This window comes from Sebastes umbrosus, chromosome 11 (genome assembly GCF_015220745.1).
Source record: "Sebastes umbrosus isolate fSebUmb1 chromosome 11, fSebUmb1.pri, whole genome shotgun sequence".
Taxonomy (NCBI): Eukaryota; Metazoa; Chordata; class Actinopteri; order Perciformes; family Sebastidae; genus Sebastes; species Sebastes umbrosus.
The window spans coordinates 5029067-5056837 of NC_051279.1; the positions used below are offsets into that span (position 1 = coordinate 5029067).

At 38.1% G+C, this 27771-nt stretch overlaps 3 protein-coding genes across 4 annotated transcripts in view; 2 read left to right on the forward strand and 1 right to left on the reverse strand.

The window, feature by feature from the left end:
* Positions 1-1694: 1694 nt before the first annotated feature.
* Positions 1695-6979, forward strand: LOC119497357. Its single transcript, XM_037785434.1, has 6 exons — positions 1695-1773; positions 2971-3094; positions 3897-3948; positions 4089-4115; positions 4270-4302; positions 6455-6979. Exons 1-6 carry the CDS (start codon positions 1715-1717, stop codon positions 6817-6819), a joined length of 660 nt encoding a protein of 219 aa, XP_037641362.1. The 5' UTR covers positions 1695-1714; the 3' UTR covers positions 6820-6979.
* A 13296-nt stretch (positions 6980-20275) lies between these two features.
* tnfb (tumor necrosis factor b (TNF superfamily, member 2)) lies at positions 20276-22095 on the forward strand. Its single transcript, XM_037783895.1, has 4 exons — positions 20276-20633; positions 20734-20788; positions 20908-20967; positions 21226-22095. The coding sequence occupies exons 1-4, from the start codon at positions 20445-20447 to the stop codon at positions 21687-21689; spliced, it is 768 nt and encodes a 255-aa protein (XP_037639823.1). The 5' UTR covers positions 20276-20444; the 3' UTR covers positions 21690-22095.
* Positions 22096-23882: 1787 nt separating this feature from the next.
* Positions 23883-27771, reverse strand: part of gabbr1a (gamma-aminobutyric acid (GABA) B receptor, 1a) — an 85417-nt gene continuing 81528 nt past the window's right edge. For both annotated transcript variants that reach the window (XM_037784171.1, XM_037784172.1), the window contains one exon: positions 23883-26035. In XM_037784171.1, the coding sequence (XP_037640099.1) occupies positions 25751-26035 (285 nt within the window). In that variant the 3' untranslated portion in view covers positions 23883-25750. The remainder of the gene's footprint in view (positions 26036-27771) is intronic.

Below are 27771 nucleotides of genomic sequence, written 5' to 3' on the forward strand. Positions count from 1 at the left end.
CACTACTGTTTTCGTACCAAGATTTCTCATCCTGATATCTATGTGAAATACTGTAACTTTGTTCCTCTTATCATCAACCCATTCCACACTTATCTTATTGTAACGCTGGTTACTCTCATCTACTCTTGTCTTATAGTAGTCAGGGTCCCTTATGAACTCTGAAACAGTCTTTGCTTGCTGTAATCATTCCTCCTGTTCATACTGGCTGTTAAACAACCCAGTTTATATTCACAAGGTACTCTGTTGTTTTCCAAATGATGTACTGAAAAACGTACTTGCTGGCTAGTTTTATGTTCAGAGGCTTCAGTGCTTCACTTATAAACTGCACCGGGGTAACGGGGAGGTGACACCAGGGTTAGGGTTAGAAAAGGTTCACATTTTGTTGGAAAAGAAGCATCAGCATTCTTGCTACATTTCCTCATTATATGGAAATAGAAAACGTAATCTGGCTGACATTACATTTTCTTCAAAATGTGCTTGCTGCTGCAAATTAATGTATATTGCTAGGAGACAGGGATGCATTAAAAGATCCCTCTTCTTTGGTTGATGAACAACCTCGTATTAGCTTTGGATTCTTTGGAACAGAACGAGGACTGTGCACATCACTCTGCCAACCTAAACCCCTGTAGTACCCATCTAAACCAAAAAATAAGGACATTTTAAACTATAAACTATGTATAATTACCATTAATTATGTAAAAATTATGTGAAGTATACAAATAAACATCAGCAAAAGTAAAATAAATAGTTAATAGTAGTTATAGTAGTAATTAGTAGTTTAAAATGCCAGTGATTTGCACTTTCTTGACCAAATCAAATGCATGAAACCTTTAAGTTAGATGACAATTTGTGCAGTTTGTCCCATAACAAATGAAGTGACTGAATTTCAACGCAATTTTCTTAATTTATTTAAATATAAAAATATGGGGTTCAAACACTTCATGAAGCTGTAAATTACTCTTTTGGAGCTTTCTTTTAAACTTTAAATCTACTACACATGTTAACACTTGTTTAGCCGTTTGTATATATTCATTCAAAATAAATATGTGGCACATCTTATTAATATTGTTGTCATCAATAGTTTAAAAGAGACTTTAACAAATACCCATGCCATTGATGTGCACTCTTCTCTATACCAACTCAATGCCATAACGTATTGCACGTGTTAGAGTGCATTTCCTCATCACACAGTTAGTTCAGATCAAATGCACGGCATGAAGAAAAAGTCCCTGTCATAGTGATGGGTGTTAAACTCTGACTGTGACCTATAAACGTGGGAAATCACAAACCACCCACCACAAACAATTTGTTAGTGAGGGGCCGCACCACAGGCTTATTTCTTTATGTGTCATTCAAATACTCCATATCTCTACATCTGCAACATATGTAAATTTCTTAACAATTATTTTTTAAAATTTTTACTTTTACTGTCATTTGCGGGGAATTGAAAGCGGCCATTTGCTTCCACATCAAAGTTATACTATATGAAACTAAAATTTGGTTTCAATAATCCAATAAAAGTTTCACACCAGTTGTTATGTGGTGCTTCTCACTTTCGCCACACATGCAATACACTTTGCTATCCATAAGTGGGGCCACCTACACCACAGCCTCCTTCCTCCTCTTGGTCCAACCCAACTCTCTCTAAAGAAGAGAAAAAAAACTCATCTTCACTACATGGCCCATGTAAAAGGGAAAGCCCTGTCAACCTGACATGTCTCTCAGAGAGGAGCAGCAGATGAATTTGGACACTGAGAGTGCAACACATGCTGGGTGAGTCAAGATTTAGTGAGGGAATATAGCTCCTCTCTTAAATGTGTGTCAAAATATTCTTTCACAGTATTTATAGTGTGCGGGATAAGATCATTACGCCTGTTTAAGATGCTGAAATTATATATATATATATATATATATATCTATCTATATATATATCTATATATATACATGTTTATACTGTATATATATATATACAGTACAGCTACTCTGTGATTCATTAGGATAAGCTACATGAGCAGCGACGCAGGTTTCCATCAGTTTTCCTGTCCACTTTCTAACTGTCTGACCACTTGTGCTTGTTGCCTTGCTATAAAGGCAGTGATAGAAGAAGTATTCAGATAATTTACTTGAGGAGAAGTAACCATTATCAAGTATTACAACGGAAAAACACTTAGTGTCACTTAAATATACTTAGTATAGTATCAAAATAAAAGTATTTGTTCCAGAGTAAAATGGCCTTTGTGAGTGATCTATTGCCAAATGACATTATTAGTTGAGTTAATACTGATGTATAAATATGTGAACAGCAGTCTACTTTATGTACAGTTAGCTCGTTTAGTCCAGTGGGTCTTAACCGTAAAAGGTCAGGCCCCTCCAAAGGGTCACAAGATAAATCTGAAGGGTCATCAAACGATTAAAGAAAAGCAAAGTTCCGCTACACTAATTTGTTTTAATTTAATTTTACTTTTCTCCAATCTTTTTTTTTTTTTTTTTATTGAAACACTGAATAATTTCACATCTTTTGGGCCTCAAATAGTTACTTATTCACTTTGATAAACCGTCTCTCCTGCTTTGTAGTAGGCTACACTGTGAGTGGTATTATTTGCACTTTTGTAATTGCATACCGGTTCTTGATGTGGCTTAAACATGTTGAGGTTTATCCTTTAATTAGTTGTGTAACCGGTGAAAGGGGCCCAATATTAATGCAAAAACATTTAACAGATTTCCCGCTGTGTATCTGAGTTTATAACTTTTGGTTTTGTGGACGTATAACATGTTACTTTTAACCACTGCCTAATGGACTCTGTTATAAAGCTGCACCATCATTGATAAGAATGATGCTCAAAACTACAAAGATAAGAGCCAGGGTGTAAACAAGGTCTGACTTTGGTATTACATCCAGGGAAGTGATTAAAATCAGTACAATCTCCTCAAATATATGACAAAACTAATGTGTGTGTGTGTATTTGACAGAATGGAGTGTCAGTCGAAGTCCTCTCATAAGTACCTGCTACTGCAGGTGTGGTGCGGCATGCTCACTGTGGCCGTGGTGGTTATGGCTGCACTCGTCATTTCAATCAAACCAAAGTCAACTGAGGTGAGTACATCTGTCACATCAACTGCTCTCAGGTGGCTGACACATGAGCAGCTTGTGTTTTTGTAATTGAATGCCATCACATGTGAAGTCATGTTGTGAAGCAGGTGTGCTTGTAAAATTCCACTGAGGTAATTCTCACGATGTCAAATACTGTGAACCATAAGTAATGCGTGAACGATATTAAAACTATATTACAATGTAGCCTTTCAATGTGTTGTTATGCTATCACAAAGCACTTCCTATCTAATCTCTGTCTTTATTTCAACACAATTTGTTTTTGCAAGTTCAGTTTGTTGCTGTAAGTGAAGTCCAGACTCCCAGCAGGTGCCTCTAGGTGGCAGCGACACCACCTAGCAGCTGGATCAGCGCTGTGTTTGAAATACTCAGTGTAGCACATGTTCACATAAGGGGTGGATACAATGAAATTATCACATCACCACAAAAAGTACCACAGAGTTTAAATCAACACCTCTTTGACACGCAGTTGTATTTACTGCAAAGTAAGGAAAGTAGGACTCTTTTATGTTATATTTTCCAGATAAATTAAAGGATTACATGTTCCTTTATTGATTGAGAAGATCCTCCTACCGTATAAAACGCTCCAAAAAACCCACTGGATCATCTAGAAAGTACACATTTCCCACCAAGTTCATGTAAAAGTTAATATTTTGGAGATGCATGGTTTTCACTGAACACAAAATGTAACTTGTAGTTCTCTATTGCCAGTGAGATGACAAAGTAACAAGGATGATGAAGATGATTATGATGCAAAAGATGATGGTTTGTTTTCTGTCTTTTCTAGGGAGCAGTCCCTACACTGAAGCCAGATAATGTCAGTCTAACAAGTCCAACAGGTACATGGACAAAGTGACAAATTTCACTTTTAATTTCAAACGATACCTTTTAAAGTTATAAATGTTGCACAAATATTTTAATAAAAACACGCCACATTTACTTGAATGAACCTGGATTTAACTCGTCTTTCCTTTTGCAGCCAATGTGCCTCCCTCAAAGTTAACAGGTAAGTTAGATATGTTTTGACTACCCACATCTCAGACCTTTAAGAAGAATTAACTGAAAGATATTAATGGCAGAACTCAAAAAGTAAAATGTACTTTGAACACTTCCGCAGTTATTGCATAATCAAATAACCTCTAAATTATGTTGCTTTTCAGGATCCTCTCTATCGTTCATTCAGCTAACCAAGAGTAAGTACACTTCCTCTTCTGGCTCAGATTCAGATTCAGATTTCACTTTCATCGCTTCTTCTTGTGTAGTAAACTGATGTTTCATGAGATTACAAAGAAAACATCCTGTCACGCATACTCTTAGATAGCTGTAGATGGCATGTGTTTAAGTTACTACTTTACTCCTGTCTCTGTGGTTCTATCTTTTATGAGCTTGAGGGCAAATGTAAAATGTGTTTGGTGACGTACGTTGTACGTTTCTTGAATAACTAGTCAAGCATACGCAATGAGATGTGACTTTGAGATATTTCCAATGATGCAACATTTTCAACTTTCTAAAACATCAACAGTCAGTCAGGTTTGTTTTCAGTGCCAAAAACTTCAAAGAGCGAGATCTTCTTTCTACAGCTGTCATTTTACACTGACTTTCAATGGTCACACAGAGAAAACTACATTATAAAAAGAGACAGAGATGCCACTTTCTTGCCCAAAGAAGTTTCAACTGACCAAACTGCAAGATGCGTTTAGAGTACAAGGCCTGGCCTTTCTTGCATGACATTGTGCTTCTAATGCATAAAAATCTGCTGTCGCACTCGACGCCTACGGATACCGGGTGCAACCAGTTCAGACATGCTCTCTGGGAGCTGCTGAAAGTCATTCTGAGAAACGTAGGAAGTCTTTAAGTGAAGAGGATGATGAAACGGCAGACTGAGTGGGAAGTGGCTGCACCAGAGTGTAAATAACAACAAATTAACTTGTGATTTGAATTCTTTATCTTATAAGTGAGGAATTTGGATTTATTTATACAGTTTAATGTTACAGGGACAGTGTACATTAATAGACATTTATGTAACTGTGCCAGTTTAGCCATCTTGGCTAATAGTCCCACAGGCTGACACTGAAACAGATCTCGGTGGGTCTAATACGGTCCCTGAAAACACATTTTCTGAATCAGCTTCTTGCTACGAACGATGGGTTCCGATTCTTTCTAACCGGGGGCGACTCCTCTGGTTGCAAAAAGAAGTCTGATTGTATAGAATTCTATGAGAAAATGAGCCTACTTCTCACTTGATTTACTACCTCAGTAAACATTGTAAACATGAGTTTATGGTCTCAATCGCTAGTTTCAAGTCTTCTTCAATACAGCATGATGTTCATTTAGTAAATTATGGTCCCATTTAGAGTTAAATAGACCATAAAGCAGGGGATGCTTTAGGGTGTGGCTACCTTGTGATTGACAGGTCGCTACCACAGCGTTGTCCAGTCTGGGTGTTGTCCGTATTTTCGTCTTTAACTTTAACCCTTTCGCAGTGTGTTTTCAGTCCATGAAAGATAATTATAATCTTTTTGGTCACCTAAAATGTCTTATTCAGCGTTTGGTTATATTTAGCTCCACCCTTTCGTGTCTCTTCTGTTGCAAAAAAACAACATGGCAACAGGCAAAAATCAAGATGTAGACGGACAAAATACCGAACTCAAGGCTCAAAACAGCATTCCACAAACCAATATGTCACGTCACGGTGAACTATGTCCACTTCTTATATACAGTCTGTGGGGACTTTCTCAATGGTTTAAAATGGGTGGGGCTCAATTGAAAAAAAAGGTGATGTCATATCTAAAGTGAACCAATTGTTTGTACATATAAAAAGTTGTACTACTACCTTATCTACTTGTAGTAGATAAATATAGTTGAATAACTATCATTTCTAAGAGATAAACATATACTACATTCACACAATTCATCTGCATGCACACACAGTCTGAGATAGATATACAGCCTTGTCATGTTTCCAGTTTCATACATTGTATTCCTCCCACCACGCTGCGATTTTTCCTGTCTGAAGTGGGTTCCTAAAACCTCAACAAACCCGACGCAGAGCTGTAATGTGGGCTGCACCGACTTAAGCTATCATGACAGCCCACAGCAACAGACATCAGACGGATGCTTAGGCTGCCAAGATGGAAGGAAATTAGCTATTAATTGTAAGATCAACTTTGTCTACCTGATGTCTTTGTTCAGTTTGAGTTGAGTGTTTCAAAGGGCCTCGGTAGATGATAGAACTTCAATCTGAGCCTAAGAGGTCTCATATGTCACCGCCTTAAGTTTCATGGGTGAGGTGAAAATGTTTGTATAGCTGCGCAACTAAAGAAAAGTTTGTCAAATTTCTTATAGCTCTGGAGGATAAGTGGGAAGACTCAACCCTCGAGTGTACCTCCTGCTCCCTTGTCCTGAACGAAGACTCCATCTACTGCAAAGAGAGCAGCCTCTACTTCATCTACGCCCAGGTCACCTTCAGCAAGCTCCAAGAAAGCAGCAAGAAAAATCAGACCAAATCTGTGTTTCTGAAAAGAAACCCCACGCCTGGTAGAAGTATGAGGGTATTGGTTGAGGGGACCTTCCCGAACACAACAGAGGGCACTGTGTGGGTGTCCAAGATTGTCAAACTCAAATTCAGGGACAGTGTCAGCATAGATATCAAAGGTGATCATCAAACACACAGCATGTCGACATTCTGGGGTGCCTATAAGCTTCATTAGCACTGCAGGTCTCCAGGATTTGTTACTATACAAGAGAGAATCATTTGGGGTTGGACTGGTATGTTATTAGTAGGCCTATACTAAGAATTAGGGGTGTAAATCACACCTTTCATCATGATACAATATTATATTGATTCTTTTTTACAACGATACAATATCTGTCAATCAATTCAAATATTTAATCGCGATTAATCACATGATTGTCCATAGTTAATCGCGATTAATCACTTTTTATCTGTTCAAAATGGACCTTAAAGGAAGACTTGTCAAGTATTTAATCCTCTTATCAACATTGGAGTGGGCAAATTTGCTTGTTTTCTGCAAATGTATGTATTTATTTATTTTTGGAATTCAATTAACAACACAAAACAATGACAAACATTGTCCAGAAACCCTCCCAGGTACTGCATTTAGCATAAAAAATTGCTGAAATAGCTGAAATCATAAAATGGCACTCAAGCCCAACAGGCAACAACAGCTGTCAGTGTGTCAGTGTGCTGACTTGACTATGACTTGCCCCAAACTGCATATGATTATCATAAAGGGGGCATGTCTGTAAAGGGGAGACTCGTGGGTACCTATAGAACCCATTTTCATTCAAATATCTTGAGGTCAGAGGTCAAGGGACCCCTTTGAAAGGGCCAGTTTTTCTTCGCCAAAAGTTTGGAACGTTACTTAGCCTCCTTCCCGACAAGATAGTATGACATGGTTGGTACTGATGGATTCCTTAGGTTTTTGTAGTTTCATGTGGTGTCAGTATCACTTCACTCTAGCTTTAAGCTTTGAGCCCGCTGCAACCTAAAAATTTCAAGTTGTGTTAATGCGTTAAAGACATTAGTGACGTTAAAACAAATCTTTGACAGCCCTAGATATTTGCTGATATCACACAGTCTGCCACGATACGATTTCGATTCGATTCAATTCAGGGGATATCAGCTCACAAAAAGCAACAAAATTATGATTTGACAATTTTATTACCGGGCTTTTCCAGACATTTAAATGACAAACAATCTGAAAACAATGTAAATAGACCTCCTGTTGTTCACTATAAAGTGCTACATTTCTCATGTTTAAGCACAGTTTGAATGTTTAGGAAGGAGCTGCGCTTGGCCGGAAATGGTAACACAGACATGCCATGGGAATTTCAAATATATCTTAAAGATGATATATATATATATGTATCGTTGTTTTCACTTTGCATTGATGATATCGGATCATTGACCATTGAATCGATACATTGATCCATATGAATGTATCATTACACCCCTACTGAAATTATTTTATTATATATCATATTATGTTTCAACAAAGGCTGTTCATCACCTGTACTTTCTTCTGATATTTTGTAGTCACAATCACAGAAATTCAGGGATCAACAATTATTGAATGAAATTGTTTGCAGGGCAGTAAATCATGGAACACTAAAATGCTGAAAGCTCCATCAGGTAGGGTGAGGAAAGTTTTAACCAAAGATTTTATTGACGAAACCCTTTGATAAAAGGTCACTTGTTCATATTCCATCGACCTTTGGACAAGATTAGCCAAACAACATAGTGTATCAGTCCAACCTTAGCAAAGTCTCTACATTTAAGTATGCCAGTTGGTTCTGACTCTTAAAACCATGTGGCATTTGGAGGTGTTGTAAAATTTTAAATTAACTGCATTGTAAATGAATGTTAACTTAGACTGTCTGGGGCATGAATATGTTTATTTTCACTGCTATGCTCTTGTGTAATTTATGAAATGGAATATTATATTGCTGGGGTTTGGTTTCAAGGAGGTGAGGGAAATGAAAGAGTAATAAAAATTGTATTATTCGCCACGGTGTCCTTTTTATTTGCACTGAGCTTCCAGCTGACCACACGGTGGTGCCACCTTTCCCCAAATAAGAGGTGACATGAAAGATTGCATGTACTGTGTTATCACCCACTCACTATTATTTCCACAGATCACAGATCACAACGCATTCAAGTCATCGATCAATTAAAATCTTTTTACACAAACTATAAAGACACCACAGATGCCTGAGAAACCTCAAGAGTATTATTAAAAAACCCTGCCAACACAAAACGTAGTGTTGCTCATCTTATTGCCCTGAGGCTAACACTCTACACAGTACAGTACATGACGCTGTACAACTTTAATAAGTCATTGCATTGAGCAGCAGGTGCAGAACAGGAAGCTACATATTTGGTGCAACATCAGTCATACTGCTTCCCCTTTACGACACATCCACAGACATATTTGAACTAAAAACGCCCTGTGATAAGCCTCCTTGCGTAGGCAGCTTGGTCTTGCAATAAGAGCTAATACTTAGTCACAGATAATGTTATTGTGTATTTTTCCCTCAACTGTACACTAATCAAGCTGCTGATATGTCTCAGCACCAAATGAATCACAGCTAGGCCTGTTGCAATAATTACTATATCGACTTATTGGACAATATGTGGACATGACCTCAATATTTTTATGTTATCAAACTTATCGTACGATATGTGGACATGACCTCAATATTTTTACAGACCACGACGCTGTGTTTACATGCGTGTTTGTTTATATAAGAATGTCACCAACATTTTAGCCAACATGATGCCAGAATAAACAGCAGGGTTTCCTACCATTAAAAGGCATGAGTTTTTCGAACACAGCCATGCTGATGTATGGCATTTATGATGTTTACCATGATCTCAATTTAGCGTATTAGCATGCTAACATTTGCTGATTAGCACCAAACTGGAAGTACATCTGGGGCTGATGGGAATCTCATTCGTTTTACAGGTATTTAGTCACAAGTGTTGGACAAATTGAAGATGCTGACCTGATGATGAAGCTTTATGAAAGGTTAAGGGATTACCAAAGTTATTACAATTCATCCTGAGGGGGACATGAATGTCTGGACCAAATTTAATGGCAATCCACCATATTGTTGTCAAGAAATGTAACTGAAAACCACAAATAAACCAAATGGTGGCGCTGCAGGAAAAGTTAGGGGATCACCAAAGTCTGTAGGATTCATCCTCTGGAAATGATGAATGTATGTACAAAATGTCATGCTAATCCATTAAATAGTTGTTGAGATATTTCACCAGCTGACCTTGCCATCTACAGAGTCGTGCAACTAACCGGTTAAAAGGCCATTCTCTAAACTCTAATTCTAAACCTAGCCCAATCCTAAACCCTGAACCTAATGTCTATCCAAACTGTCCTCACTTTCCAAGATGTGTTCACTCTTCCGGTCAAAAGCAATCCTCAAAAAGACATAAGTTCATAAATGCACAAATGCACCCATGGACACACACTCTCTGGCTTTGTATTTCACACTTTACTTGCTTTGTGATTCACCCACTTTGTTGTCAGTACTTTCTAAACAGGTCTGACTTGACTTTAGGTGACGTTGAAAACATTCCCTTTATGTGAGGCCCACGCTTGGCTTTCACCTTATCAGTGTTCACACAACCTGTGGACATGTGGGCCATTTTAAGACCAGGATTTAGAGAAAGCAGGCAGCATGACATCACCTCCAACAGGTATCTTAGGCTGCCGACTTCCTCACACATTCTCCACAACACTTATTCCTTTGTTCCCTTGTGCCTTTGTAGTTTGTCAGGCCTGTCATTTGTGTCGGCTTCTTAGCAAAGGTGATGACATTTTGAGTTTCACACAGAAACAGAAATGTTCTTGTTCAGTCAAAAAAAGGGCAACATAAAAACATAATCAAACGCTAATAGAATTAATTAAAATAATTTTAAGCCTTTGTGAACCATTATGCTTAATGTGCAGGGCATCTTTGGTGTGTATCAAATAATCTCATACCTCTAATAGTTTCTTCTGCGTTTTTATAGTCATTTTTCCAGGGATTTTTACAATTACTGCTGGTTTACTTTTATGCATGTTCAGAAAGTCTCCGGGGTTTTTGTTGCCAAAGGAGTCTGGTGGCTTCGAAGCGAGCAGATGGACATAACGGCTTCAGTTCCCTATCTGAAAGTATGTCTGACGGGTAGGGTATGTATGCTGTGTATTGGCAAGAATCTGGCGATACGATACGTATCATGGGGTTACGATTCAATATATTGCGATATATTGCAATACATTCACAGCTACATTCAAGTCACTATTGTGATTAAAATATTTGCATCAAGCCATCTCCTCAAGTGTATATACAGGTAATGGTATTAAAAGTTAAGATAGATATTGTGTGTGAATATAAATGCTGAAAAATGCCGCTTCCTTATATGCGCCTCACACTTCCTGCCTCACGCATGCCACCATTAGATGATATTAGCTTGAATTGGCTGTTTTTATTTTGTGTAATTGTGTCTTTGTATTGCATGCAATACTACAAAAGAAGGGGGAAAACATCACATACTGTGTCTTGTCAGTCACGATATTCCCAAATGTCAATCATCTGACTTTAAGTCATGATGACAGGATGTACTTCCTGTATTACAGTGCGTTTTTTTTCTGTATATATTTTTTGGCTTGTTTAAAAGTAGCTTTAGTCACATGTGCATGCTCATGCTGAACCAAGTGTCCATCATGTGATAGTCTTAACTGTCTGAGATCAAATACTAACAGTTGGACTATAGTGGGGAAATGTGTTTAAAAAATGAAAGATTCTCTTCATTTTAGAATCAAGCTGTAATTTTTGGAGTTTCCAGATGAAGGAGGAAGAAATGTGTATTGCAAAAGCAAAATAAATCAACAAACTTTGCTGCAACAAAGTTCAAACTTTCTGGCCACAAAGATCAACAAGCGTAGGAGGAATCGCCTGACAAACACATTTATGAAATGCAGGAATCTATGCCCTGAAGATTAGAGAAGTGGACCTAGGACTGGAATGCGACATTTAAATCCCCGTACACAGGGTAAATCTCAAAACATTGCTCTCTGCCTCCCCTAAAAAAATACTGTTGGTTGGGATGTCCTTTAGCAAGGCACTTTACCACCAACTTCTGCTAAAAAGCTAGACAGTATATGTGAAACTGAGAAAGTGTTTGCATGCTTTGCGCATCCTCAAAGGTCAGAGAGAGTAAACTGCAAATGTCTCTTAGTCACATTGACTGTGACTAAATTTACAGTAACTGAATCTGTCTCACGCAGCCAAAACAGATTATATTGGTGTTTGAAGTCCGAATTTGTCTACAATATCTGCTATCTGTACTTTGTCATGTTCCTACTGGTTTTGACTATTTTGGCCAGTAGAATAAAGATGTCTATTGCTCTTTATCAGGGTTTTTCCTGGCTCAAAATGAGGCAGAGGTGGTACCATCATCCTGACCTCGGGGGTCCAAGGGCATGCTACCCTGGAAGAAAATTTTGTATATTTTAAAGTTAAATGCATCAATCTGGTGCACTTTGAAAGCAAAATTAAGAGACTAAAACTTGTGTTCTGGTAAATAATTTTGGGCTCTAGCGGTGGTGGACTGTAAGCTACTCAAGTACTAAAGGTCCAATATTGTAAAAAGTGAGATTTTCATGTCTTTTATATTATAAAGCAGGTTTAAGTGCTATATAAATACTGTTAAACGATCAAAACGCTCAATATACAGAGAAATACACACAGCCTGTATTCAGTAATTGTGTGTTTGAAACAAGCCGTTAGGATTTCTGTCCATTTGTGATGTCACAAATATAAAATATATAGATCATTACATAGATTTTAAACATAAACATTCTAAATGTGTCCCAGTGTATTTCCTGTTGCAGTGTATGTAAATAACATCAGCTGACAGAAAGTAAACATGGACCCAAGCTGTTGCCTAGCAACGCAATTCCGTTGCAATTCCGTTGAAATGCACTAAAACGGAGCGTTTCAGACAGAGGGCAGACAGTATGAGAAAAATAATGTTTTTTTTAAACATTACAGCATGTAAACATGTTCTAGTAGAAACACAAGATACAAGTATGAACCTGAAATTGAGCACGATATGGGGCCTTTTAAGTACAATTTTAGGGTACTTGTACTTTACTTTAGTATTTCTATTTTATGTAACTTAATAGCCCACTTCTACTCCACTACATCTCAGAGGGAAATGTTGTACTTTTTTACTTCAATTATTTATTTGACAATATTAGTTACTAGCTATGTGCAGATTCAGATTCTTAATACTAAATAAAAATAAACTAATAAACTGCGGTGTATTATTAAGTAGTATGTCATAGCATAAAGTAGTTAAAATGAGCACTTTTACCAGCTGCAACATTAAGGTGATGAACACATTAATGAATCAATCATTATGTCGCATGTATCAACACATACACACATTACACTTCCGCTTTCCCTTCACAATAAAAGCTCAGTACTCCCTTGTATTCGCTAACAGGAAGGAAGTCCAGCTTGAGGTGTTTCACTAACTAACAGTTTATTCCATAATAAAGGTTACAATTATAATACAATAATGTAACATCATATATATTATTGTGAAATGGGCTAACTAGCTGGCTAACCATTGCTAACCCCTCAACCCATAACCCATTTGAGCTAAAAAAGAGAGTGAATGTCGGACTTACCTGCCTCAGGTGGACAGAAACACGAGTCCAAATGGATGCTAATGTTGGTCCATGTCTGTAGGATGTTAGTAGCTAAAGAGGCAGCTGTTGCTAAAAAGTTGCCCATATCAATTTCTAAATTATATGTCACAGTTGTTGTTTACACTACATCTTGTTGCATTGCCCCAAGTGACTGGCCAAAATAATAATTTTAGGCAAAATTAAAAAAAAGCCACAAAACATCTGATCATTGTGATGAAGGTAACACAGTTTATAGTCTAAGTATATAGAATATAAGTCTAATGCAGTGAGGGCCAAAGAGACAATGTACTACGGAGTATTAGGACCACACAGGGAAAAAACATCTGAGATTTACAGAATAAAGTCAAAATATAGCGAGAAAAAGTCTTAATATTACAAGATTAAAGTCATAACTTTACGAGAATTTTTTATTATTATTTTATAGTATTATGACTTTATTCTCGAAAATCTCACATTTATTTTTTTTCCTCAATGTGGCCCTAATACTCTGTCGTACCGTCGTACCATAGACCTTCAAAAAACAGTTATTCATTTACATTTTTAGCTCCTCTCCAGTGGCTCCCACTAGACCCCTGGAGTAGGTGATATCACATCACAGGAAGTCTAACAGGGAAAAATAATCAGACAAACAAGTCAACAGATTAATCAGGTTATTAATCTATATCTAGATATGAATCCCTCATTGCACGGAAAAACTGTGTGTGTGCACAACTACAGCAATCACTGTAAAAGTGGAGGCAGGAAGTCAGTCTGTGATGGTATATTTCTTATTTATTTTTTTAATTAACCAGGTAGTACTCATTGAGATTAAGAATCTCTTTTGCAAGAGAGACCTGGCCAAGACAGCAGCATTTAAACTTACATTAAAGTTTCAGACGCCACAACATAAAACAAATGCAAAATAAACACATAGCATAATATAATACAAAACACATTACAATCAAGTGTTTGAAACCAACTTCAAAGTGAAAATATTCCTGATTGACTCTGCTTCTAGGTCTTTCATTAATGAGATATATCAGCTGGGTCATGATTTTATCATTCACCTTAATTTCCAGATAAGTCTGACTATATCCTGCATTTTTTATAAACCTGTATGATTGTCTGATTTCTTGAACTTCTTTTCCCCCATCTGACTTCTTTGAAGAGATGTTTCCATGTTCCCTGACCTCAGAAATTCACTTGTTAAATATTATTAACGATAAGAAATAATAGCCTAAAAAAACAAACTATAAAGATAAGGCCCAAATTGTAATAAACCAGAATTCTCCTTTAAAGGTCCCATATCATGCTCATTTTCAGGTTCATACTTGTATCTTGTGTTTCTAATAGAACATGTTTAAATGCTGTAATGTTCAAAAAACACTTTATTTTCCTCATGCTGTCTGTCTGAATATGCCTGTATTTACCCTCTGTCTGAAACGCTCCGTTTTAGTGCATTTTTGTTAATAGTCTGTTTATTGTCAATACTGTATATACTGCTCCTATCTTTATACTTCCTTCTATTTAAATGGTTCATATTTTCTTACACTTTGTTTAGCTCTTTTTTTTACTGTGTTAGCTGATGCATCTTGTTTTTTGCACTATCCCCTTTGCTGATGTACACTGCAAATTTCCCCACTGTGTGACTAATAAAGGAATATCTTATTATATCTTATTTCAACGGAATAGCAATGAAATTGCGTTGCTAGGCAACAGCTTGGGTCCATGTTTACTTCCTCTCAGCTGATGTTATTTACATACACTTCAACAGGAAATAAACTGAGACACATTTAGAATGTTTACGTTTAAAACCGTGTAATGGTCTAAATATTGTATATTTGTGACATCACAAATGGACAGAAATCCTAACGGCTTGTTTCAAACGCACAATTTCTGAATACGAGCTGTGTGTGTTTCTCTGTATATTTAGCATTTTGATAGTTTAACAGTATTTTTTATAGCACTTAAACCTGCTTTATAATATAAAAGACATGAAAATCCAATTTTTTACAATATGGTACCTTTAAAAAATACAATGGATCTATTTCTGGTTATTGATATATCACAAATAGGCCTTTACTGTGGCAAGCATTAATTCCACCAAGACAAATTCCTATGTATTTTAATTAGGGTACATTTTGATCCTAAATTAGTGCAAATTCTGCCACTGAAACTTCACAACACAACTGAAGTAGAAGTTCAGCTTTAAAACAAACTAATTAACCTCCAAGGACTGAAAGTAGTGGCCTCATCAAGCTCCATCCTCCACACATACATAACATTTAAAACATATTTTACATTTAATCACAAATGCTCACACGCACATTGAAACTAATCTTTTCTAACCTTTAATATACTTATCGAAACCCAACAAATACATTTGAATCAATAAATTTCATGGTTATGGAGAATAGAAAATGTAAAATCCCAGATTCAGATAATAATCAAATTGACTTTTAAATAAACACCTGACACATACAGGAGGAAAACAACGAGGTAAAGCACCTAAACAGTAGGTGAAGCGTAACTTCATGGAGGCGTAGTAGCGGAGGTTGGTAGGCCGCCAGACTATACAGTCTTGTGGCAGCGGAAGCCACCTTGCATTCGTGGTGAAAACCTCATTTTGGCCCAGATTTGTTTATTCCCTTACACATCAACAGCTCCACCTGAGCCCACACACGGCAACACCGAAGAGGGACTGTTGAGAAGGAAACCAAAACCTTTTTGATGTGGATCTTTTTTGTTTATTCAAAAACTGGCACCTGTAATTGAGTCACCAAACCTGATCTGAAAATGAAACTCGGGGCATAAATGCCGGCGTCTTGTTCGCCCACAACAGCTTCCTTGCTCCACTTCCTCCCTCCTTGCCCTCCCCCCTACCTTCCTTCCTTCCGCCCTTCTTTCCTCCCAGCCCTGATGTAATCTTTGTCTGAGCTCCACGGCGTGATGACCGCACAATCCTGGGATTTCATGATGCAATCCAAGAGCAAAATCGGCAAAGAACAAAAGAGGGATTTTTTCAAAGTGTTCTAGATAACGCAGGGAGTTACATGTGGGGGATATGTCACCATACGATTAGGGGGAGGACTGATAATGATTCAGGCACACGGGGGAAAGGGAAAGGGCACCCAGATATGACGGCTCAAACTGGGTGAGGTTTGGTTACCAGTTCTATATTCCCCCGGCTCCATGAAAAGAGGTATTTGTCTCTTGGAGGAATCCAGTGGGAGTTTGTGAGTTACATATTACAGATGACCTCTGACTGGGAAAGTGTGTGTTTTTGTCTGCTTGGAGAGGTTCAACAGATCGTACAGCAGGATAGAAATGACATTATTGAATGAGGTGGTTATCTGATCACTTCTTTAATTCAAATTCAAATAAGCTTTATTGACATGAATGTTCAGGTTACATTATCATATTAATGAATAATTAAATTTCACAAAAAATAATCACAAAATAATCACAATCACAATATACCAAATACATTTTAAATATACATTATTTTACAGATGTAGTCAATCAGAAACATGTTTGGAGCTTGAAGCACCTCTTATTGTATGGCAACAGTCAACATATTTTGCAGCTAATATTGCACATTGATTTTTCTCCCCACATAAGTATGGTATTTTCTGAAAACTCAGGATATATGTTATTTATTTTTTCACAGAAAACATCTCTCACATCCTTGTATTTTTCACAGCACAGTAAGAAGTGAGATTCTGTCTCCACCTCTCTTGTATGACAATGTGAACACATCATAGCCTCCCTGGGTCGTCTGTTCTGCCTGTGACGGCATGTTTCTATGGCCAGGCTGTGTCCACTCAGTCTGTACATTGTCAACGTTTTTCTGAGTTTACTATCAGTCACGGTGGTCAGGTACTCTCCCACCGTGTACTCTCTGTTTAGGGTCAAATAGAATTCTAGTTTACTTTGTGATTCGGTGGTTTCGTTCCAATATTTGATATCATTTTCTTTTTGTTTTGAGATGATTTGGTTGGGTCAGATTGTTTGGTGTCTGTCCTGAAGCCCTGGTGTTGGGGGGTAGAGCTTCAGGACTAGCTGGCAGAGAGGACTTCTTAACACATCTTCATCTGTTGTCAATCTCAAGATACAACATCCTACTATCCTTAGGAAATTCATTACCTAAAATATCTCCTAAAAGGGTTAAAGATACACTCTCCTAAAATTTGGCAATCTTTTCACATGACCAAAAAATGCTTGAATGATGAGCATTTATGTGCCCACACAGTCTCAACACTGCTGTTGAGTTCTTCTGTTTTTAACGTGAGGGGTGATGAAAAACTTCTTGAAACTAAATTGTAGTTTGTAGATGCATTTTGTGTTACATTTAGTTCTCATTCCCATTTTACTGTGACATATACTGTAGCGAGAACTAATGTCTTTACGGATCTGTAAACCCTATCATGGTTATTTTTGAAAGACTAAGAGTGTGAATGTTGCTCATGTATGAGGTTAACAGTACAGTCTGAGGTCACCGGATACCATAAAACTTCACTCGGATTCTGTGAATCGTCTTATGAATAATCGAGAGGTGGTGGGTGAGCGAGCAGGAAGAACTGCAAAGAAGCAATGTACTTATTTGTTTGTTTGTGTGTGTCTATGTGTGTATGTGTGTGTGTCATGTGGGTGCATATGATGAGGATGATGACGATGATATCACTCTGCAGCATCTTGCGGTCGGCTTGTGTTTGCATGTTGGAATGAATCAGTCAGACAGAGGTGCGATTTCACCGCCGATTTCACACACACACACACACACACATTTAAAACTACAGTGTTATTATTCAGCGTCGCAGCACTACAGTCTTGACATGTTTCCAAGATACACAATTCACTCAAAGCCTCTCTACGGCCTGAGCCAACAAACAGAGCGGTCATTTAAATACAATGGAAACTGAATGAGGAAGAGATCCATACGTAAAGCACTTCCCAATGAAAACAAAACTAAGCTGGACATTTCAGGCATGTGAAACGAAAAGTCCACACATTTTAATATTCAGTCTCGAGCACAAAGAGTCATGTGAGAAAGTGAAATGGGGGGAGAGACAGTGTGGCCAATAAGGAGAAGTGTAAAAACCTGTTTGTTGAGTTTTGCATCATCTCTCAGTTCTGAAACAGAAAGGCGAGAGTTGCCAACTTTTGCTTCAGCACAGTTTTCTCTTTTGAGACTGAGATTGAGAGTGTTTTTAATTTGACGATGTCATAAGGAAATAGAATTTTTTTTTACTCCTGGGCATTTTAGGAATCATTGAGTTATTCAGTGATATTTTGTATCTTATAATCTATTACTTGTGTTTTATTTTAGCAAACATTTTAATGTATATCTTTAGTGTTTTAGATATCTTGTATTGTAAATATTTACTTTATGTACATATTTCTATGCAGTAGGATCTCTTGTGAAAATTAGATTTTAATCGCACCAGGACTTAAAGGAACAGTGTGTAACATTTCAGGTGTCAAGTATTTAATACTCTTATCAACATGGGAGTGGGTAAATATGCTTGCTTTATGCAAATGTACTGTATGTATATATTTATTATTGGAAATCAATTAACAACACAAAACAATGATAAATATTGTCAAGAAACCCTCACAGGTAAAAATATGCTCAAATCATAACATGGCAAACTGCAGCCCAACAGGCAACAACAGCTGTCAGTGTGTCAGTGTGCTGACTTGACTATGACTTGCTCCAAACTGCACGTTATTATCATAAAGTGGGCATATCTGTAAAGGGGAGACTCGTGGGTACCCATAGAACCCATTTACATTCACATATCTGGAGGTCAGTAGTCAAGGGACCCCTTTGAAAATGGCCATGCCCAGTTTTTCCTCGCCAAAATTTATTGTAAGTTTGTGTTATTTAGCCTCCTGCGTGACAAGCTGGTATGGTATGGTTGGTACCGATGGATTCCTTAGGTTTCCTAGTTTCATATGATACCAGTATCTTCACTCTCTGAGCCCGCTGCAACCTAAAAATTGCAAGTTGCGTTAATGCGTTACATAAATTAGCGGCGTTAAAATGAATTTGAGTTAACGCATTATTATCGCGTTAACTTTGACAGCCCTAGTGTTTTTCTACTGAACCTCAAGTAATACTGAAAACATACAGATTTAGCAGTTAACACACTAAAATGTAGTTATTAGCATACACATGTCTTTATTAATGTATTTATTAAAAGCTATAACATCTCATGTGGGCTCCCATAAGAGTCAGGTCTATGAAGAATAATGAATCTAGTACAACACAGTTGTAATATAACATGTCTTCATAGGAGAAGTTATAGCTGTTGACAAATACTGTACATTAATAAACGTCCTCATATCTGCTTACAACTACATCGTCTATTAAATGTTTATATAGTGCTTATAATTGCTAAATAGGGGGCTGTTAAAGTCAAGTGTTACCGAAATAGGTGACGAACAGTTTACACAATCCACACATTTTTGTGGCATTTCAAAACATCTGGTTTGACCTCTAATTGTCGGTGAGTTGTGGATTTCTGTGTCAGCCTCAGCAGTCACAGACAGAGCTTACATTCTGTGAGTGGCTCAAGTCAGTAATGAGCTCAATATGTGTTTATGACTTTGTGTCTGTCTCAGTGTGTGTACAACATGTGTGTACAGCGTGTGTGTTTGTGCATGCGTGTCTGTGTCTGTGTGTTTGTGTTACAACACTGTGTAATTTTTCAAAACCCAAAAGTAGGGAACAACCACTTTCCCATCCTAAAACCACGACTCCCGTTGGGTTCCACGCTGTGGTGAAAATCCACTAAAGATTCTGTGACTTTTCCTTCCTTCCATGGCCCAGCCGCTCTGATGCTGCTGCTGCCGCTGCGCTGCGTCCTGCTCTGTCTCTGCTTACAGAGTGACATCATCGGAGTTTCCCTTTTTCAGAAGCAGCTGCCACAGCATAAATACTACAAGCTCTCTGGCAGAAGTTCACTCTTAACACAATAGCAACACAAAGAGAGAAGTATCACCATCGAGCACTGGAAGCACCTGAAGACACAGCAAGAGTTTAGTTGGTAGAGTTTTTTTTTTCTAAACTGCAAGCAGTAAAGACTCCAGAGATCAGGGTTGTGCACAGCATGGTGGCCTACACAACAGCACCAGGTGATGCGGAGATGGGTCTTGAGGAGAGGACAGTGGTTTTGGTGGAAAAGAAGTCCACCTTAGGGCGGATATGGAAGGTGTCCATGGCCCTTCTCATTGTGGCCCTTTGTTTAGGAGGCGTTCTACTGTATGCTTGGTACTGGAGTGGAAAGCCAGAATTGATGGTAAGGAGTGGCTCTGTCTTTCTATATCTGATCTTTTAAAACTTTGTATTTTCTGTAAAAAAGAATTCAGTGTTTAAATATGTTTTTCCTCTCCATACAGACACAATCAGGTCAAACAGAAGCGCTGATCAACAAGGTCACTGCTGAGACAACAGGTGATTATATGCACGGCTATGCAAGTAAAAAAAGAAAGCTAAAGGGGGGTTTTTGTGAGATATACTTGAGTCTTTGTGGATTATTTGAGACAAGCTCACATTTGTCTTCCTCTCCTCAGATCCCCACTCCACACTGAGGCGAATCAGCAGCAAAGCCAAGGCAGCCATCCATTTAGAAGGTGAGTCACCTTGATTTGGTCCTCAGCAAACAACGCGCTCATGATCTCGACTCTTTTCTTCCACTTGTGTGATGTTTGCAGCTTCTTTTTTTAGAAGTGTGTTAGACGGGAGCACTATAAGGAAGTTGTTACACAAGTTATTCACTGGCTTCAGTCAATCTTCCCTAAATAACATACCTGTTGGTTATTGAACACCCTGTGGTGACGAACCAAAGCGTTTCAAGGCTGTAACGGCGTTTCCTCTTGCTGTATTTCCAGGTAGCTACGAAGAAGACGACGAGACTTCGCAAAACCAGCTGGAGTGGACAAGCGGTCAAGGCCAGGCATTTGCTCAGGGTGGCTTCCAGCTGGAGAACAACCAGATCATTATCCCTCAAACCGGCCTCTACTTCGTCTACAGCCAGGCGTCGTTCAGAGTCTCCTGCAGCGATGGCGACGACGAGGACGGAGCGGGAAAACGCCACACACCTCTCAGCCACAGGATCTGGCGCTACTCAGACTCCCTGGGCACCAAAGCATCTCTGATGAGCGCGGTGAGGTCGGCGTGCCAAAACACCGCTCAGGAGGACAGCTACACAGACGGGCAGGGCTGGTACAACGCCATTTATCTGGGCGCTGTGTTTCAGCTGAACAAAGGAGACAAACTGTGGACGGAAACCAACCAGCTATCAGAGCTGGAGACCGACGAGGGCAGGACTTTCTTTGGTGTGTTTGCACTATGAAATGACTCCTTGCTGAGATAGTAGAGACGATACAAAGCTCTGCAAAGTGCCATTTTTTTACGTTATGTTTTTATTTTATTATTATTCATCTTCATGGTGATGTAGAACTGTTTAAATCTCAATGGAGATAAAGCTTGTACCTGAAAAAAAATCCTATAAACTGTAACAGTTTACAAATTTTTTTTTCTATTTTAAGGCACTTTTTTTATTACATTATTTATGCTGACCTGAGATTGTAGTATGGCTAGACTTTCTCTGCTGTATCGGATACAGACAAAGCTCTTCACTGGAGAGTTTAGTTCAAGGATAATGTACAGAAATCTCATCACAACTTGTATGTATGTATTTATTTGTATTTATTTATATTTAAATCATTGGGATTAGGTGTTATATTTATATACTTTATGTTCACATGAATTAAATTAAAATGCAAAAAAAAAAAAAATTGTGTCACAACAAAGGATGAATTAATTTCATAACTGAGATGCCAAATAGAAAGTAGGTAAACAGTTCCAGCAGCAAGGTAGGGCAGTACACATACAGTACACACTGTAGCGGGCTCGGCCTGTTTTCTGGCAAAGGATGCTTTGAAATTCCTCCACAGCCAGCAAATACTTCCTTTGTTAGATCAGACAAGATGAGGGGAATTTCCTACTTTTCTGTGCTCTTGCTGTGTGCTGTGTCAGGTGGAGGCCCACAGAAGCCTCAGCCCAGAACGGGTTTTCCCCAGTGACACCCCCCCCACCACCACCACCACCCTCTCTCCCACACACAACCTCCCTCCTCCTCCACACCACCTTCCCTCTATGACCACATACTTCATCTTCAGTCAGCTGGAAAGAGACATGACATGGGAGGGAGTGTGAGTGTGTGTGTGTGACTGCATTCAGTGTGTACTGTATATGTGTGGGACTACAGCACAGCTGGTTTTGTCACATCATGTAAAACTCACATTATACAACTATCGGATGTACTTGGGAGCCATTTGTCTACTTTAGTCTCTTTTTATCCACAAACATCCACTTATTGTCTCAGTAACGAGGTTCCCGCTGGCCTCCGCAGCTGGTCGTTGTGTTGAAATCCGCTTCCCATTTTTCGTTTAATGATCTCTTGTTCTGGGTTTATTTGCTCTTTCACTCCCGCGAGAAATATCACTGACAAATATACTTAGAACTCAAGAGTTAACTGCTCAAAAGGTCATTGGGAGTATAAGAAAAGCAATAAATAACTGGTGACATCTAGTGGATGATGTACAGGATATAGAGACTCTTTAGGGAGCTGAAAGTTTGTGTTTTCTAAAAAGATAAAACGCTGAAAAATTAAATTAGCAGTAGGAAGATCGGAGCAAATATGATTAAAAAACGTATCTTTATAAAACGGTCACTATATCCTGACAGTAGTACATGAGACAGGTGATCTGAATAAAAATCATGTGCCTCTTTGTCCTCCTAATGGCATCTGCAAGATTTCACAGACCGGAGGAAAACCACCAATCAGATCCGAGCTGGAGCCTTGCCGTCTCTGAGCAGCTGTCAATCACTCACAAACTCCGATCAAACGGTCAAACTAGGCAGCGCTGATCAAATATGAATCAATATTCTGTTACTGTAATGCCTATTTCTCTCCTCAAATGTTTTCAGAAACATCATGTAGTGTACTGTTTAGCTGTAAAATGAGAAAGTTTGTGACCAGCTAAACCGTGCACTACAAGATGTTTCTGAAAACATTTGAGGAAAGAAATAGGCATTACAGTAACAACATATGAATTCCTAGTTTGACCGTTTGATCGAGTGATTGACAACTGCCTCCGTTGAATGAAATAGGAACACTCTCTCTCAATAAAATGACCTGTGATTGGCCAAAGTCTCCCGTCACAAGCTAAACTTTTTAAAGCCTGAAAACAGAGCCATGAGGAGGTGCAGAAGTCTAGTTTTCTCTCAGAACACTTGAATTACAATATGCTGAAAGGTTATTATGAAATCTTTTCCCAATTATGCCAAAAACATGTTGCCTACCGCAAGGTTAATCGTCAAATTGTGTAGGATCTAGCTGAGAAAAGCTGATGAAAATTCCACTAAAACATTTCAGACTTTCTTGTAATTACAGTTTCAGTTTCACTCAACAGCGTAGTGTTTTGGAAAATAACCCTGTAATTCCTGTAATAAATAAAGGTATCACTGAAACACAAAAATACCCAATGAAAAAACAATTATTTTATTTATGGTACCCATATATTTGCATACACATACTCTGAAATATATTAACATTTAAGATCTTAGATATAGTGAATACAAATATCCCCAAATCCATGTATATTGTCATATATGTGCAAGATAATAGAACATTTCCTAAATTATTTCTGCATTCATATGTTACACTATCTGATCCAGGAACTGCACAGTTAATAAATATGGCCTATTTCATTCATTGATGTCCTCCTCCATACCCTGAGCTAAATGTATTAGAATGACAGCAACATAAAGTGGAATAACCAGTTTAGTTCAGTTTAAAGTGCACACTGACATATATATATATATATATATTATTTTTTTTTTTTTTATAAATATTTGACAAAGTATTGTTTAACCTGCTGATAGAGCTGTTCAGGTATCATTGCTTTTATATAATCTTGAAATAGCTCGTGAATGAAATAGTACATCCAGATTAACTGCTGAATAAATCTCACATTACTTTATGTATATCCTTCTTTGATACATTTACAATTTACCCAAAGGCAAAATGGGAAAGAAAAAAAAAATAATAAAAAATTAGCATCCATCCAGATTGTCTGTTATGGGAAAAGATAAGAAAAAACATCATTTTAAAATAAAAAAGGCTCACAAGAATGACGAGTAACAGATTCACATGTATAAAAACTGTGCTTTCTTCTGAATATCCACAGAAATAGCCATCGTAGAAGCCCCACATCTCACCGCACTGCTGCTGTAGAAATATAAATTGGCTTTCATTTCCAGGAGGCAGAAAGTACAAACTATTCTTCTGGCGAGTTGGAAGTTGAGAGTTTTTCTCTACAAAATGAGAGAATCAGCTGCAGTGAATGTGGCTGCAGCAGTAACCGGCGATATCTTCAAAATACACAATACAGGATGAGGGGTTTATTTGATGGCTATGACTGTACTACACTGCTGAATAGATACAACACAAATCTCAAAAAAACACATTATTTCAAATGGCAAAACTATCAAAATTGTATCTATACAGTAGATGAGCAAGATTGGATCATTTTCTCCTTTAAAATGGGTCTAATATTCAGCAAAAGGACTGAAGGAGGATTTTTAAGATGCGGCGTTGTACTTGAATACACGGTCCTGACAACACACATCCATACATGCCAAGCCCCTTCAAAATTATGGCTATTTAATAATGCACATTATCACTTTTCAGTGAAACCAGTCCAGCTCGGCCGCTGTTCAGGGGAAACATTGGAGAGAAAACAAACTGTACATTGCTTTTGTCCCTTTGTAAATTTCAGTTTTCACGTCTCTCCTGAAAAGTAAACAAATAATTCAACAACACCTCCATGACAAAACAGATCAGATATTACAGAACAATATAAATCACTACTGTATGTGCTTGCCTAGTCAACAAACTCGAAGAGACGAAAGGTGGAGACGATATAGCAAAGACACAAACACAAACGTTTCTTTTTAAGATCCTCGACGCGGTGTCTCTCCACAACAGAACGAGATAACGAATGAAGGAGAAGAATGATTGAGAGATCTTTCTGTTCACTTGACATTTGAAAAGACCTGTGTGTGCTGTCCAGTCTGACCAGTCACATGTGCCTCGTTGCTGGGTTGAACATCAAAACTGTGAGGACGGGTGTTAGCTGCGTGACTCTCCCTGAAGCTGCTCAGTGTAAAGCACTCCCGTGTCTTCTTTTGTGCTTCCACGCCCGTATTTTAAAAACAGTGTCACTACACCGCTGTGCTCATGGCCGAAACAAGTGAAAGTCACAGTGTCTCATTGTGTTTTGTGTCCCATGTGTGTGTGCATTGTGCCACTGTCTACCCCCCCACAACCCTCTCCCAGTGCCTCGCCTATTTATACAGCAGTGGGATCTGGCTGTTGTGACAGTGGTTGCGGCTCATCTTGCTGTCAGCCGGGTAGAGGTTGGAGGAGTTGGAGAAGGACGGCGGGAGGGAGTGATTGTCCGTGGTGGGGTTAGGGTAGCCGGGCGGGGGAAGCAGAGACTTGGGATCCGGCTGGGAGGATGGCGGCGGGGCGTTGTGGTTCTGGTTCTGGCCTGAGGAGGGGCGGCGGCGGTTGCGTAGAGCCTGTCGCTCAGCCAGCTGGTTGCGGAGCGCCGATACCCTCTCTTCTTTCTAATGACACAACAAAGAGGAGAGAGAGATTGTTGTAGAGGTGTAACACTTTACTTTAAATATTTAGCATTTATTAGCATTTAACTGATTGCAATTAATTGGTCTTTTCTACCAAAACTTTATGCTTGTTCCAGCTTCCCAAATATGATAATACTAGGGCTGTCAATCGATTAAAATATTTAATCGTGATTAATCGCATGATTGTCCATGATTAATTGTGATTAATCGCACATTTTTTATCTGTTCAACATGTACCTTAAAGGGAGATCTGTCCAGTATGTAATACTCTTATCAACATGGGAGTGGGCAAATATGCTTGCTTTATGCAAATGTATGTATATATTTATTATTGGAAATCAATTAACAACACAAAGCAATGACAGATATTGTCCAGAAACCCTCACAGGTACTGCATTTAGCATAAAACAATATGCTCAAATCATAACATGGCAAACTGCAGCCCAACAGGCAACAACAGCTGTCAGTGAGTCAGTGTGCTGATCAGGTCAGAGGTCAAGGGACCCCTTTGAAAATGGCCATGACAGTTTTTCCTCGCCAAAATTTAGTGCAAGTTTGGAGCATTATTTAACCTCTTTCATGACAAGCTAGTATGACGTGGTGGGTACCAATGGATTCCCCAGGTTTTCTATCTTGGTATCTTCACTCTAGCTTCAAAACCGAGACCGCTACAACCTCCAAAAGAATGCATTCATATGTTCAAGAAATTAGTGGCGTTAAAACAAATTTGCGTTATTGTGTAATTATTGCGTTAACTTTGACAGCCCTAATTAATACATTAAATATATTTAGGTTTTGGTAGTGGTAGAGGAAGTATTCAGATCCTTTACTTAAGTAAAAATACTATTACAACACTGTAAAAATACTCTGTTATGAGTAAAAGTCCTGCATTGAACATGTTACTTAAGAAAAAGTATGTAAGTATAATCAGGAAAATGTACTTAAAGTATTAAAGTTAAAAGTACTCAATGCAGAGACATGTCCCCTGTGACTGTTGTACTATTATATATTATATCATAAGATTATTATTACTCATGGATTTATGTACAAGCAGGATTTTACTTTTGTAGTTGGTAGAGCTGGAGCTCATTTTGAACCATTAACTGGTGATTATTTTCATTATGGATTAATCTGCTGATTATTTGCTCCACTAATCGATTGATTGTTTGGTTTGTAAAGATTTGGCAAATAGTGAAAAATAAATGTATTTTGTATGCAAAAAAAATCTGTGATTTTGTAAAGTAACTAAAGCTGCCAGATAAATATAGTGAAATAAAAAGTACAATATTTCCTCTGAGATGTAGCGGAGTAGAAGTAGAGAGTGGCATGAAAAGAAAAGACTCAAGTAAGTACCTAAAATGTTTACATAAGTGCAGAACTTGAGTAAATGTGCTTAGTTATATTCCACCACTGGGTTTGGGACTGTTGGTTGGACAGTCCGAAGGCTTTGGGAAACTATGATGAGCATTTTCCCACAATTTTGTGACATTTTATAGACAAAGCGATTAGTCGAATAATCGTGAAAATACATTTTCAAAACACGATTGGAACCTTATCAGCCTGAAAAAATTCAAACCTTTTACAGTTTTTTTTTTTAGTCAATTTAAGGAGCAACACTTCTATAATGTGGCGGTACTAAGTTCCCCAGACTTTAGTTGTTCAGTCAGAAGACTGAAAAACAGTTCCCATCCACATAATAATATAAAATAAAATGCCTT